Source organism: Pseudopipra pipra, chromosome 7 (genome assembly GCF_036250125.1).
Source record: "Pseudopipra pipra isolate bDixPip1 chromosome 7, bDixPip1.hap1, whole genome shotgun sequence".
NCBI lineage: Eukaryota > Metazoa > Chordata > Aves > Passeriformes > Pipridae > Pseudopipra > Pseudopipra pipra.
Window position 1 is genome coordinate 4,106,854 of NC_087555.1, and position 14,564 is coordinate 4,121,417.

Sequence of the window (14,564 nt, forward strand, 5' to 3'; positions counted from 1 at the left end):
AATATCTAGTAGCAGTGAGTTATGCTTGAAACAAACCCCACTCTGGTGTTAAGACCTGCTGGAATCACTGGCACCTGCTATCATTGTAGTACTATTAAAATACAGAATTATTTTTCCTGTATCAACAGACTGAGGCCGGGTTGGACAGGGCTTGGAGCAGCCTGGGCTAGGGGAAGGTGTCCCTGCCCATGGCAGGGGGTGGAATGAGGTGAGCTTTAAGGTCCCTTCCCACCCAAACTAGTCTGGGATTCTGTGATTTTATGATTTTGCAGCAGAGTGGAAAGGATCATCTTTATGGAATTTAATGCCTGTGCTCTGCATGCTGTGGTTTAACCTGCATAAAGATATTAAATCTTCATTTTTCCACTCTTCTCAGTTACATATGTGATTTTAAACAGTGCTGGGTCAGATTTGCCAAGCACTGATGGGCAACCTTTAGTTTGGGTATTCATGAAGCCCCAACCTCCCTTTGGTTTCAGAGTTAGTGATGCCTTTGCTGCCATGGTGCTGTGCCTGTGCAGGAAGTTACATCCTGCATAAACTGAATTTTTAAAGTTTTTTAGAAGTCTTGGCACCCAAATAAAACAACAAATCCATATGGTAGGGGGGGTTCAGTGCCTTTCATCAGCAGTTTGTCACTCGTGGGCAGCAATATAAAACAGTATAAAATTCTTCCAGTGGAACACAACCTTTATCAAGAGCTGTGGGCGAGCAAAAGCAGAGCTCTATTGTCCTGATAGGGTTGATTTTTCAGAACTAATTAGATTTAGACACTGGGTTTGGAAAGGGGAGAGACGTATTAGCATAGCCATGCCCAGTGGGACATGGCACAAATATTTCCTTAATTGGGGCTGCTAATAAACATACATCTGCCAAGTTAGGGGGGTAATTTACACCAAGTGGCAAAAGGTGAGGAGAGTTAACGTTATACAGGATGTAAATAACACAAACTGTGTGTTGTAAACATCTCACAGTGCGTGGCAGGGCACCTCAGCAGCTCCTGCTTGCCACCCTTTTGAAAGGGTGGAGGGTTATGAGGATGGTGCTTGAGCAGAAGAGATTTTTGCGAGAGGGAGGAGGGCGTGATGAAAAGGGAGCTGAACTGGGTCTGGGTGTTACTGGAGGCAGGCGTGAGTAGCATTCCAGCTGGAACCACAGCCCTTGAAGGGGCCTTCAGGGGTGTTTGAAATGCACCGAGAATCTTCTGGTGCTGCACTTGACTTCTTGTTTCTGGGAAGTGTTTGCTGAGGGGGTGGCATCGGCTACCGGACGTGCGTGGTGAGTTACTGTTGATCAGCACCAGCACCCCCTGATGACAACTACCTTGGGCAAAGTCTGGTTGCCTTGGAAGCCAGAACATTTATTTATTTATTTATTTATTTATTTTTATTTCTGATTCTGGCAAAATATTGCTGGGTGCCTATGAGAAACACCTTAAACCTAGCGAGTCCTTGATTTATACCCATGAAAGTGGTTGGAGTTGATGATCTTGGAGGTCTTTTCCAACCTGAACAGTGCTATCGTTTTATGATCCTGTGAAAAATAGGAATATTTTTTTGTTTAAAAGCTGACTTTTGGGATGGGTGTAATGGGTGTACTTTCTCACTGTACAGTGCCTGGCAGAGAAGAGCCCTTGCCTTCTGTTGACTTTCAGTGCTGAAAGGTTGGACTGGGTGATCCTTGAGGTTCCTTCTGACCTGATACTCAATGATTTTGTGACTTTGAACTGTGCTTGTTCAAACACTGGTGCAAGGTGTCCGTGGTTTATACAGTTCTTAATATTGAGAATAAAATAGGTTGGAAGTGGGAATTGATATCAAAGTGATTCCTGCATGTTCTTTAGAACAGCTCTTGCCAGGTACCAAGAGGCGTCACCGCTTCTGGACCTGTGTTTTCCCTACATTTTCATCGACTTAATTGAGTTCTCTGGAAGAAGTTATAGACTAATTGTATCCTGTGGTAATTTTCAGTGTAGTTTTCTAAATCTGATCTCTGTCACACACCACAGACACAGGCAGTGAGGCTGTGCCTAAATGTTTATTTTCTCTTGCACAATCCTTTGCTTCTCAGAAATTGTCTCTGGTTTTCCAGAAGTGGGTGGGCTGTGGCAATGTCTGGCTCTTGGCAGAGCAAAATAAATGTGAATTCAGGTTAAATGCAGTAACTTGACTATGGAAGGATGATGGTGAAAAGAGTATCATGGAATCCCAGACTGGTTTGGGTTGGAAGGGACCTCAAAGCTCATCCAGTCCCACCCCCTGCCATGGGCAGGGACACCTTCCACCAGCCCAGATTGCTCCAAGCCCTGTCCAACCTGGCCTTGGACACTTCCAGGGATCCAGGGGCAGCCACAGCTTCTCTGGGCAGCCTGTGCCAGGGCCTCACCACCCTTATGTGCAGCATCACCAGTGGCATTGTGTAACTTTTTGGAAGTGCTGTGGTGGCTCTGGTGGTCTGGGGGTTTTCCTAAAATTCATGGAATGCACTCCTACTTCCACTAACAGAAAAAAAATCCCTTATGCTTTAGGTTCCATGTCATCACAGTCTCAGGGTTTTGGCTCATTTCCCATCCCAGCTACCCCTCCCACTCTAAAAAAAAGGCAAAACAAACAACAACAACAACATTTTAGATATCTCCTGTTGATAATAACTTCCAAATGGAAGTCAGTGGCAGCTGGTTCTTCGCACTTTAACCCTTCCTCTGCTGCCCTTCCAGGAAATAATTGATGACTGATTGGCCCATTAACCTTTTTTTTTTAAAAAAAAAAAAAAAAGTTTGACAGCCTGAACTTGTGTAATGAGGAGGGATTCCTGGTGAAATCAGGCTGATGGCTGAGTTGCTTGCCCCTGAGGATGCAGAATTAGCCCCATGGGACCTCGTCTGCATAGAAACTGGACACAATTAGTGTAATATCCGGTGTTATTAATGTAGTTTGGAGTAATTGGGCAGGTTGATTTCGACAGGTTGATGGTGCTAAAATACTATTATAGTGGACCTTTCCATGAATAACTGTTAAACATGGAAAACTGTTTAATAAAATTTTGTGATTGGGCTCACAGGGATTTAAATAGCACAACCTATAATTTGACTGAAGAGTAAAACTGAACAATTTCATCCTGCTGCCTGGATTCTCCTGTTCCCGTGTGCAGTGGTTAAGGATGTACAGGTTTGCTCCCTGTCTTTTGTAGGCGTTGCCTGGGGGTGATATGGAGCAGACAGTGCTGCTTTTGTTTCACAGTGGAGCTTAGGAAAAACAAATTGGTGTGTTTAAGCAGGGAAGATGTAGGGAAGGTGTGTTCAACTGGCACAGCTTTTTAGGGACTGTGGAGTCCAGCCATTAACACAGCACCACCAGATTCACCAGTGAACCACGTCCCCAAGTGCCACACTCACGTGCCTTTCAAACACCTCCAGGGCTGCGGACTCCACCACCTCCCTGGGCAGCCCCTGCCAAGGCCTGACCACCCTTTCCAGGGAGAAATTCCTCCTCGTGTCCTACCTAACCCTCCCCTGGCACAGCTCGAGGCCGTTCTCTCTCCTCCTGTCCCTTGTTCCCTGGGAGCAGAGCCTGACCCCCCCCGGCTCCCCCCTCCTGTCAGGGAGTTGCAGAGCCAGAAGGTCCCCCCTGAGCCTCCTTTTCTCCAGGCTGAGACCCCCAGCTCCCTGAGCTGCTCCTGCTGCTCCAGCCCCTTCCCCAGCTCCGTTCCCTTCCCTGGACACACTCCAGGACCAGTAGCTCACCTGGACAAACCAGCTTCCTGTGTTTGATCACCATTATTCAGTGGGAGATCAGAGGATTCAGTGATGCTGCAGCTTGGTTGTGCAGAACTCCTTCAAGGTTTGGAATCCTAATACTGGGAAGTCACTTCAAACTTAAAAGCAGGATAGAGTGGTGCAGACACTCCAATATACACCATGTATGCTGTTGAGTGTTAGTTATACACCCTGTATTCAAGTTGTTGCTCTTTGGGAGGTCAGCCTTGCCAGCGCACTGGAGAAGTCTCTCATTGTCCTCTTCTGGGTCTCTGCATCCCTATAGTCTTGTGCCTGCATAAAAAGGAGGAAGCGTGGGGAATTTTTACCTTGAGGTGGCAAAACGACTATTTTGTCTAGCAGGCAGCTCCTGCAGCTTGTACCAGACCTTTGGCTTACAGGGGAGTGGCGTGGTGGGTGATCAGGTTTAGAAGAGCTTAACTGTGTGATCCTACAGGAGACAGAGCACAGGACCGAACAGAGTTTCGTTTATGGTGCAGGTAGTTCTTCTTACATCTTCCTCAGGAACAAGAGAGCTCTGTTTGATAAATGAGGCTTTTCCCACGATTTATTCATAACATTTTGAGTAATGATTCTACCTGTTTGTAACACAGTGTTGCTAAAATAGAAAAGTAGTTGTAGCTGTACAGCTGGATCATTAATGTTTGGCCCAAGGGAATGACATGGAGCTGTGTCAGGGGGGATTTAGGCTGGATCTCAGGGAAAGGTTCTTCCCCCAGAGGGTGGTTGGCACTGACCAGGCTCCCCAGGGCAGTGGGCACAGCCCCAAGGCTGCCAGAGCTCCAGGAGGGTTAGGACAACACCCTCAGGGACAGGGTGGGATTGTTGGGGTGTCCTGGACAGGGCCAGGAGTTGGACCTCGTGGGTCCCTTTCAGCTCAAGATATTCTGGGATTCTATGATTTCTTTTCCCACTTATTCCACACACTGTGTTCTTAGTAAAACTGCTGCTTCAGGTGCTCTCCTGCACCTGAAAATAAGCTTCAACTCCATGTTTATTCCCACTTCAAGGTGCAAAGTAACCTTCTGCTAGCATGGAGTTTATCCAATCAAACCCCACAGGTTGGGAAGATGACTGGCAGTGGCAGCAGTGCTGCCTTTAGAGCTTGTGCTGGATTTGTCCCTTGTCTGTGCCTGCCTGGGGATGAGAGGGAACAGGGTAGTTCGTGTCTCTGAATATATAATAAGTCATTACCAGACAAAATGCTCTTTCTAAAGCTCGTTATGGCTGATGTTCACCAGAGTTTTGTGCTCTTATTATTCTTTTCTTTCATGCTTCATGCGAGCCCTTCCCAATTCCACTTGCTCTGTTTTCAGCTTCCTTGATTTTTTAATTTGCCGTTGGTGTCCCATGTGTAGGTAGAGTGTGTGTCCATTTATTGCAGTTCTGCTGGTATTTTCTTGTGCTGCTCCTCTGGCCTGAATACTTGTCCTTATCCTGCAGTAGCCCTAAGGATATTTCTCTGACCCTCTCTGCTGGCTGCTCAGATCATTTTCTCATCTCCCATATCGAACGTGTATGGTGAATAGGTTGAACTGATTTTAATCCTGTATTATATCCCAGTGATTATTATTATTATCCCAGTGTTTATGCTGTGGAGGAGAAAATGTACACATCTCTTTAATATATCTGTGCATGTAAAAACTGCTTGAAAGAAGAGGGTAAATTGTTAAATTTTCTGTATTGTCAACTCTTTATAGTCCATTCTTCTTTTATTTTGTGGCACACTTTGATTTTTACATTATGTAGCTCTTAGCACCTCAGGTTTAAATCTAAATAGTGCTTGTTGGCCACTTAATGTTTGAGAAAGGTACAGACTTGACACCAAACTCACAAACACACCCAGGAACTGAGTATTTTCCCAAACCAGGGCTTTATCTACATAACATTTGAAGGGAAAAAGCAGCAGATCCACACATTGTTTCCTGGTGCCTTGTGCAGGGATCCAGGCTCAAACCTCAGCCCTGCTTTTGTGTGGTCTGGAATCCCAGAATGGTTTGGGTGGGAGGGACCTTAAAGCCCATCTTGTTCCATCCCCTGCCATGGGCAGGGACACCTTCCACTAGCCCAGGTTGCTCCAAGCCCCGTCCAACCTGGCCTTGGACACTCCCAGGGCTGGGGCAGCCACAGCTTCTCTGGGCAACCTGTGCCAGGGCCTCCCCACCCTCCCAGGGAACAATTCCTTCCCAATATCCCACCTAACCCTGCCCTCTTTCAGCTTAAAGCTGTTATGTTATATTGCAGAAATTCTCATCAACCAAGATTGTTTAAGCTAATTGTCAATATCCTTAACTCAGTCTCTTCTTCCTATTGTGATTTTTTTGTTCAGAACAAGAAGAAAACTTTGAGTTTATCATCGTGTCTCTCACCGGCCAGACTTGGCACTTTGAAGCCACCACGTATGAGGAAAGGGACGCCTGGGTCCAAGCCATAGAGAGTCAGATCTTGGCCAGTTTACAGTCGTGTGAGAGCAGCAAGAACAAGGTAGGGTGCACAGAGTAACACTGACAATAACTGAGGGATCTTGATTTGCCTTTCATCATTCAGATGAAAGCAAAATCAAGAACTCTGAATTTTAAACCTGTACTCCTGGAGGAATGCGTGCGTTACACCCACGGCAGAGCTGGGGCTTTCTGGGGCAAACATGGCCTAAGAGGAGCAGGTTTCCACCTTGAAATGCTTTTGTATGATGGCAGGAGGGATTTGTTCTCCTTTCCCAGCAAAATAAATGTTTAAAATCTGAGACATCTTCAACCAGTGCTCATGTTCGGGAGAACATCCTAAGTCAATGTGTCTGCAAACACTTCACAGTTAGAGTGCAAGGTGCTGAGTGGTGGGTGAGGGAGAGAAATGGGCAATAACTGTAAAATAAAGACTTGTAGATCCTTTAATATTACCCACCTAACAGTTGTCTTTCATGATTTTATATTGCAAAGAGGAGACTCATATTTTGAATTTAATGCCTGCTTTCCCTGCCCTGAGGTACCAGAGTAGATCAAACACCAGTCATTACCATCACCACAATATAATTTACTTTCCATTTTCTTTTAAAAAGTGTGTTTATTTCCAATATGCATTACTGAGGTGGAGGAAAATCACGGTGTACATGTTTTCTTGCTTTTTGTGGATTCACACATTCTGATGTGTGTTAGGGGAGCACAGAACAGGAAGCTTGCACCTTAACACCTACACAGAAATATTGATGCAAAAGAGGATAAAGAGTGGCTGGTAAGTGGCTCAGAGAGGTTCTCAAAACATGTCAGAATACCTGGCTGGAACAGCAAAGGGCAGGTTTAGGAGGTGTCCCATGGAGGAGGTATTTCCACCTGCAAGACCTGGTCCTTGTCCTGCTTGAATCACTTTGTCTCCAAGAGTCCAGCCCTTGGTGCAGGTCACAGTTGGCTTCTCAGAGAGCCCTCCAGACACTTCAGCTGGGTAGAGCTGAACTGCTGAACAACTGTATGTTGTGACAGCCTCCTCAGGTCCAGGTAGAGGTCACAGGCAGGTCATCGTGGAGAGAATTCAAATGGGAGCCATCGGGTGAAATCTTGACCTTTTCATGATAAAAAGGTTTCAGCTGCTTTTGCAAACCACCTCTTAGTCTTCATTAGCAAGAGCATGCACATCAATGAAAGAAATTGATCTCAGGAAATACTGTTCTTATTTATCTCCAGGAGCAAACCTGCACTGTGACTGCTGTTCCTGGGAAGGGGGCTCATTTCCACACTCAGTTTTCCTCTGTGCTGTCTCCCCACTTGTTAGAATCCAGGCTGGAGCCCCCAGAAGCCTTGGAGGTGCCAAAAGATCACTATTTCTTGAGAGGCAAACCAAAGACTTGAGGTTTCTTGCTCACATTCCTTCGCCCTTGCTGTGCCCTGTGGGTTTGCTGCTGTTGTCCCTGCTCCCTGTGCCGGGTCCTGCCTGGTTGCTGACGCCTTCCCTTCCCTCTGCAGTCCCGCCTGACCAGCCAGAACGAGGCCATGGCCCTGCAGTCCATCAGGAACATCAGAGGCAATTCCCACTGCGTGGACTGTGAAGCACAGAGTAAGTACAGCCACTCACTTGAGCAGACTGACCTCTTTTCCTTGACCAAGACTCTCCTTGGCCAAGACTCGTGTGAACACCCACCAGAGGCTTTGTCTTTTCCTGTATTACATCCCAGATGCTGTTTGCACGTTCCTTCTTCATTATGGAATTTGCTTAATCAGACTTATTTGATGTTAATTTATACCACATATATGCTGCATCAGATGCATCCTAATTTTTTCCCCTTGTTGTTTCATGTGCCACTCTAAATGTCAGCATTTCTGTACTTTCCTTTGAGTATAAAGAAAAAAGTTTGCTTTTTGACATCAGTTACTTCCATTTTCCTCCTTTGAGGGCTCATGTGCCATGGTAATATTTTCAAAGAGGCAGAGCTTGATTGGTCTTCCTTTGGTTTGGTTTTTAGGGTTACTTGTCAGAAGAAACCAAAGTCATTGCTCATTATATCTGGATACTAGAAAACTGATTTGAGATTATTTTTTTCTTCCCCTTTGTGTTTCTTTCTCTTTTTTTTATTTTCTAAAACATATACTTAGTGTTCAGAAGAGTGTTCTTGAGAATACTTTGAGCTGTGGTTCACCTCACTAACCCTGGCTCAGGTCATTATTCTGGTGCTCTTTAGTTCCAGGGGTTTGCAACAAAGCCACAAAAAGGAAGTTCTCTTGCTCTAAAGCAATTAGTTGTGGGAGCTGAAGGATTGAGAACTTGTGCATTTTTATTTCTTTGATATTTGGAAGTGAGAACTTCTCTTGCAATTTTTGCACATTTTTAAAATGGAAAAATATTCATTTATTTGGGTATATATATATATATATATATATATATATATACATGTATGTATTTTGTTAAGATTTGCTGTTTAGGGTTTTGCCTACTGGTCTAAGCCATTCTAAGACATCCCAGTTTAAAATGGACATTCATACACCAGTGCAAGTGCTTTTGCACAGTTTGGTCTTTATGTTCCACTTAAGGTGACCCAGCTCATGATAAACAAGGGACAGTGTTGGTTTGGCTGATATTTTAACACCCACAGCCCAAAGCCACTCTTATTCTTTCACACAGGTCTGGTGGTCATTGAGATTTCCACCAGGGCTTTGATGTAGTGCAGGTAGAAGGCAGGTGAGGTGGTGGAGGAGAGGGATGGGGTCTGTGAGTGACCTACATGTATATTTAGCTCATTTGAAATACCCCCTGCTGCCTGTGAGCAGAGCAGGGGGGCAGTGGAGCTCATTCCTGCTCCAGACTGGCTGTTCAGCTGTGGGTGGCATTTTCCTAGACCCTGCTAACTAGATATATAATATTTTATATTTATATATTTTATAGCTATATATGTTTCTAATATAAATATGTTGTAAATAATGTTTCTGATAATTTTATGTTGACTATATATTTATATTTTATAAATATATACATATGGGGGTTATAATTTATATATCTAACGTGCAGTCCCTTCACTGCGGACAACTTCCCACACCCACACACATCCTCCTGATGCATCTGTGATCCATCTCAGCTCTGCCCAGAATCCAGCTAACCCCAGTCAGGCACATATCCCAGGATTTATGCAACCAGGCTGAGTGTTTAATCAGGAAAATGACTGTGCAAGGAAGCAGCACTGGTTTGTTGTTTTTTTTTTTTTTCATTTTTCTCTTTCATTTTCTCACCCCCTTGCAGCCAGGCTGAGTCTCAACCAGGTTCTCCGTGGGCCAGGCTGGCCACCCGTGCGTGGTGCCAGCAGGAGGGACGTGCCAGGAACACGTTGTAGGGAGAGGGCAGGGTGGCACAGCCCATTTTGGCAATGCTCTGTGGTGCAGCTTTTGAAGGGGGATGATTTTGGAATCCTAACTGGAACTGTTTGTGTTCTTAGAGATGATTTGCACCCTCATCTGGCCCCTTGACCTTCCTGATTTTAAGGCCGCGGTCGTTCCTTTGGAAAGATGTGAGATATTTCCAAAGCAATGTATTTTAAAATGTAAACACACACACAGAGGAGGTGAACCTCAGCCTGCTGCTTTTTCTGCAGGGCTTTGCTTTATTCCCTTCTCTCCCTTCCTGCCCTGCCTGGCAGGTCCTCACCCCCAAAAGCCCCAGCTCTCCTGTGGAACACTTACACAGTTTGCATCTCCACAGAGCCAGATGTTTGGGAGCAAAGGAATATGAGATGTTGCCATCTCTCAGCTCTGTTCAAGAGCCATCAATCTTCCACTTCAGAATTCTCATTCTTCCTCTTTCTAGAGCTCTTTGCCTTTTTTGCACTTAGTGCAGCACTTTGTTTCCCCGGGGAATTTCTGCCTTGTTGGATGTTATTCCAGCAGCAGCTGTGTGCTGCCAGCACCCCAGCCCTTTGGCAGCTTCCAGCTAAAGTTAGTCAAGGTTCTTATTTCTAACATTCCCATCCTAGAGCAAGAGGTGAGGCTAAGTGCTCTTTAGGTGCTGGAGTTTTTGCCCAAGATCTGATTTCATATTTCAGAAGGAAAAGGTGGTTCCTTTTCCCAGAGCACTCTCTCTGTCTAGAGAAGCCACTGAAGGGAATTAAATTGCTTAGGCAAACCCAGCTAAATTTTCTGGATTTTGGCTCTTCCAGTCTTACAGAGATGAGAGGATAAATATGAGCCACTCTTTTGAGGTGTCTGGAAAACATGGAACATCAGGTCTTTGCTGCTACAGAGGGAAAATAGGGAGGGCTTAAAAACAGAGTCTCATCATGAGTTTTCCAGCCCAGGAGTCTCATTGCTTTCTCTGGGGCATTTTGTATTTGAGAGCCAAACCCCAAAGTAATAATCTGGACAATCCTGTCCTACCCATCACAAGATACAGTTTTATGTGCAGAACAGGAGAAAACCCAAACCTCTCAAGGAATAGGAAAGTTACAGACTTCTCTCTCTCTGCTGTGACTTGAGATGCCTTCACCCCTGCTGCTTCTTTCCCTGGCTTGTCTGCTCCTCCCTTCAGCCCATCTGACACCTGCTGAACTCAGATTTAGCATGGCAAAGCCTTTCACCAGCCTCCTGGGATCCAGAGGGGTGAAGGAGACAGTGGGAGAGGTTATTCTCCCAAAAGAGCTTTCGCCTGCAAATGATCACTGTGACTGAGGTGCAAGGCACAGTGGGGAGGAGGCTTTTAGGGAAGGAGAGAGCCAAACATTTTGGAGAATATGGACAGCTGAATGTTGTTGTCTGGATATATTCAGTGATGCTAAAACCCTCATATTTTGATTGACAAATTGTGAATAAGTAAAAGAGGGGAAAGTAGCTTTATAGCAGGTCTGGCTGCACTGAGGGGGCTTTTTCTTCCTTTTACCATCAAACCTGGGTGTCCATCCTGGAGCAGAGCCTGCCCTGTGCTTGTAAGTATTGTGAGCATCCTCCAGTTCAGAATTACTCTTGGCATCAGCAGGAAAAGGGAGCTGGTTTTGTATCATCTTCTTAAAAGAAAAAAAAAACCACATTGAATAGTTAGAGCTTGTTAACCATGTGTGGATTCTTTGGTATAAATTGGTGAGAACAGTTTCACTTCTGTAACAAATTCAACCCTTGCCTTTCCCCATTTGCCACCTCCACACTCAGCTGTGTGTTGTCAGATTGTTGAAATTTAAAACAGTGTCTGGGTGACATTTCTTGGTTATGGCTTTGGGGACTCCTTCAGTGCTGCCAGCTGGGAGGACCCTTCCAACCCAAACCATTCTGTGATGCCCTGAAGTAGGTGAATATTTAAAGAATTTATTCAGTACAAAATACACTGGATATGCTTCAAGCTGACAGGTATTTGGGAGGGAGGTCAGGTCCTTAACATCAGTTCTGTCAGAATAATTAGAATAATATAAACCACTATTTTATTCTCTTGCTTCATTCTGAGTTCATGCCTCTTAGAGCTCATTGCACTTCTGATTTTTGTGAGGATAACCCTGACCCTTGTAGGTCAGGGATTTCATTCTGAATCACAGGTTGCAAATTTTAAATTATTATCTGCAGTGTTTATACCAACAAATTGCTGTTTTTTCAGATTGTTTCCCCCATTGGCAAAACAACACTGGAGGTGATCTGAAGAATTATGCAGGAAAGGACTTTGTCCTGGTTGTCACACCAAAAGCTTAGAAAGCATGGCAGGAGTTCAGTCTCACCTTATTTTTTGGAGATGTGGAATGATATATGTGTATAATATAGATGTTATATTATCTATAGTATAAGACTTGTTATGGACAGAAACTTTAAAACAAAAGATGTGGTTTTTGCTGCTCAAGTGGAATAAGATGGGGGATTTTTCTTGCTGGGGATGTTTTTGGATTTCTGTGGACTGACTGAAAAATGTCAGTCAATAAATCAAAGTCCCACAGTGAAATGTGGGACTTTTCAATTAAAATTACCTGCTTTCCCTTCCTGTTTTTTGTCCAAACGTGACGTGGCAAAGAACTACAAAACGTTTTGTTTCCATGTATTTTGGCTGCCAAAAATAACTTTTCAATTTTGGGTTGCACAAAGTTAAAATGAGTCTTTGGATTAAATATTCCTGGAAGGAAGGTAATGCTGGAAATTCATTTTCTGTCAACTCTAAATTTTGTTTAGATGGGAGTAAGAATTGCCTACCCTCTTAGTTAATTACCATTTTTCTGCTTGGCATTTGGGATAGTCCTTTGGGATGCACAGGCATGAAGAGAAGATCTGACAGCAGGGGAGAGAAAAAAAAAACCAACAAACATTCCTCTCATGTGTCTTCAGTTGCATTTGTGAAAGTGAGTGTTTGTTGGAGAGAGGGTGATTCCTACAAATCTGCATTAAAATCACGCAGGGCAGTGGCAAAAGAGTTGAACCATGCTGGAAAATTGAATTTCCCATCTTGCCTCAGGTTTGTCCCAGCCCTGTTGTTTGTGGGGTTATTCTAGGTGGGTGGAATCCTTCTGGCTCAAACACTAAAACTGGGGCTGTTCCAAGTGTCCCATTTCCATCTTAGCGCTGATCTTGGAGATGGAAACAGCCCCCAGAGTGTGTCAGGGGTAAGAGCCACGTGTGGCTGATGATAGGTGGGTGTTGAGGCAGTTGATGTGATTGGCAAGAGAGAATTTTGTTGTTGTTGTTCCTTATTTATTTTTTTTGTCAAGTTTTTTGTTCTTTTTTTTTTTTTCTCTTTTTCCCCTTGTAATTGTCTCTGAGCAGCTCGGGATGCCCAGGGAGGGCCTTTCTCCACTGCTTCACCACCCACTGCCCATCACTGCACTTATATTTTGTTTCTCCTTTTCTCTCTAATTCATAGTTTTTCTTTTGACTGGAGGTGGAGTGATACATCTTTTGAGACACTCCACTTTTTGTTTTGTTTACTCCTTGAGGGTTTCTCAGAAGGGTTGGGATCTCCACTGGCATCTCCACTGACCCCACTCCAGCCCTCCCAGCTGCACTTTCGGACAAGACAGCCCTGGAGCCAAGCTCTTTATCCACAGGCAGCGTTCTGTTGGCTGTTTCACTGTCCTAATCGCTCGTGTCCCTCCTCCTGCAGACCCTGACTGGGCCAGCCTGAACCTGGGAGCCCTCATCTGCATCGAATGCTCAGGTATCCACCGCAACCTCGGCACGCACCTGTCCCGGGTGCGCTCCCTGGACCTGGACGACTGGCCCATCGAGCTCATCAAGGTGATGTCGGCCATCGGCAACGAGCTGGCCAACAGTGTGTGGGAGGAGAACAGCCAAGGCCACATGAAGCCCTCCTCAGACTCCTCGAGGTGGGTTTGCTCGGCCTGTCTCGCCCTGGCGCGCGGCGGGCAGGAGGGGTGGGGGGGGATGCTGCTGTTTTTTAAACTCTCCCTCGCCATGTGCCTTGTACAAATCCTAAGTTATATCTTCACTGAGTGCCCAGGAAGAGCAGGTGTCCGAGTGGGGGTGTCAGAAGTTGAGTGACCCCGTTACTTTTTCCTTCTTGTGGAGGTTTCCTCGGCAGCTCAGCGGTGTTTTTGTTCAGTGACTGACCAACAAACCAGTGGGAGATGGAAACCTCCCGCCTGGCTCGTCCTCAGCCTAAATTACCCTGCCCTGTGTCTCTTTGTCTCGCGGCCACAAAGTTCCTGGCTCTTGGACTATCACTTTATGATTAATAATCTGCCTTCAGAAGTTCAAGCTCACTCAGGAATTTGTACCTGGCTGTCAGGTCTCTGAGTTCTCCTCACAGGTGTTCAAAGTCCTGCTCACTATGGACTTGATTACTACTTTTTATGTGATGTATGTGAAACCATGAGCTGGTGGAGGGGTTGTTTCCTGTGAGAACAGCATTTTACCTATGTCCTGTAGCTCCACACAGTGAAAATCTGTCCGTGATCCGTTGTCCTACCAAAACCTAAAGGTTTTTGTGCTTAATTTATCTGCTCAGTGTCAAAGAAAGGTGTTTTGGAAATGCTTTGGTGGTTTCAGTAGATTTGAGGTGGCTGGCTCTAACATACTGGCTCGGGGGGAAGCGGTGGCAGGGGGTTCAGGCAGGACAAAGACCTGCTGGGCCAGCCTGCACAGCTGGACCAGGCTTTGCAGTTGGCTTCAGAAGGCTGTGGCGGGGGTCTGAGCAGGAGCTCTGGGGGGCTCCATCCCAGGATGGAGGTTCAGCTCTCGGTGTTGCCTCCTGCACACGGGAGAGCTCAGCGGGAATTCTGTCTTGGCTTTGTCCACGTGTATCCCAGGATCCTGCTTTTCCCAGGTGAAATGGCAGGTGAACCTGGGCCCCCTCCCATGGTGCAGGAGTAGGTTTGTGCTGTTGTGTGTGATCAAGTCAA

The 14,564-nt window shown here is 45.5% G+C and overlaps 1 protein-coding gene across 14 annotated transcripts in view; it reads left to right on the top strand.

Moving 5' to 3' along the window:
* LOC135416934 (arf-GAP with GTPase, ANK repeat and PH domain-containing protein 1) overlaps window positions 1-14,564 on the top strand; it is a 319,524-nt gene that overhangs the window by 266,091 nt on the left and 38,869 nt on the right. For all 14 annotated transcript variants that reach the window (XM_064660296.1, XM_064660297.1, XM_064660301.1 and 11 more), the window contains 3 exons: window positions 6,105-6,259; window positions 7,729-7,819; window positions 13,307-13,529. In XM_064660296.1, the coding sequence (XP_064516366.1) occupies window positions 6,105-6,259; window positions 7,729-7,819; window positions 13,307-13,529 (469 nt within the window). The remainder of the gene's footprint in view (window positions 1-6,104; window positions 6,260-7,728; window positions 7,820-13,306; window positions 13,530-14,564) is intronic.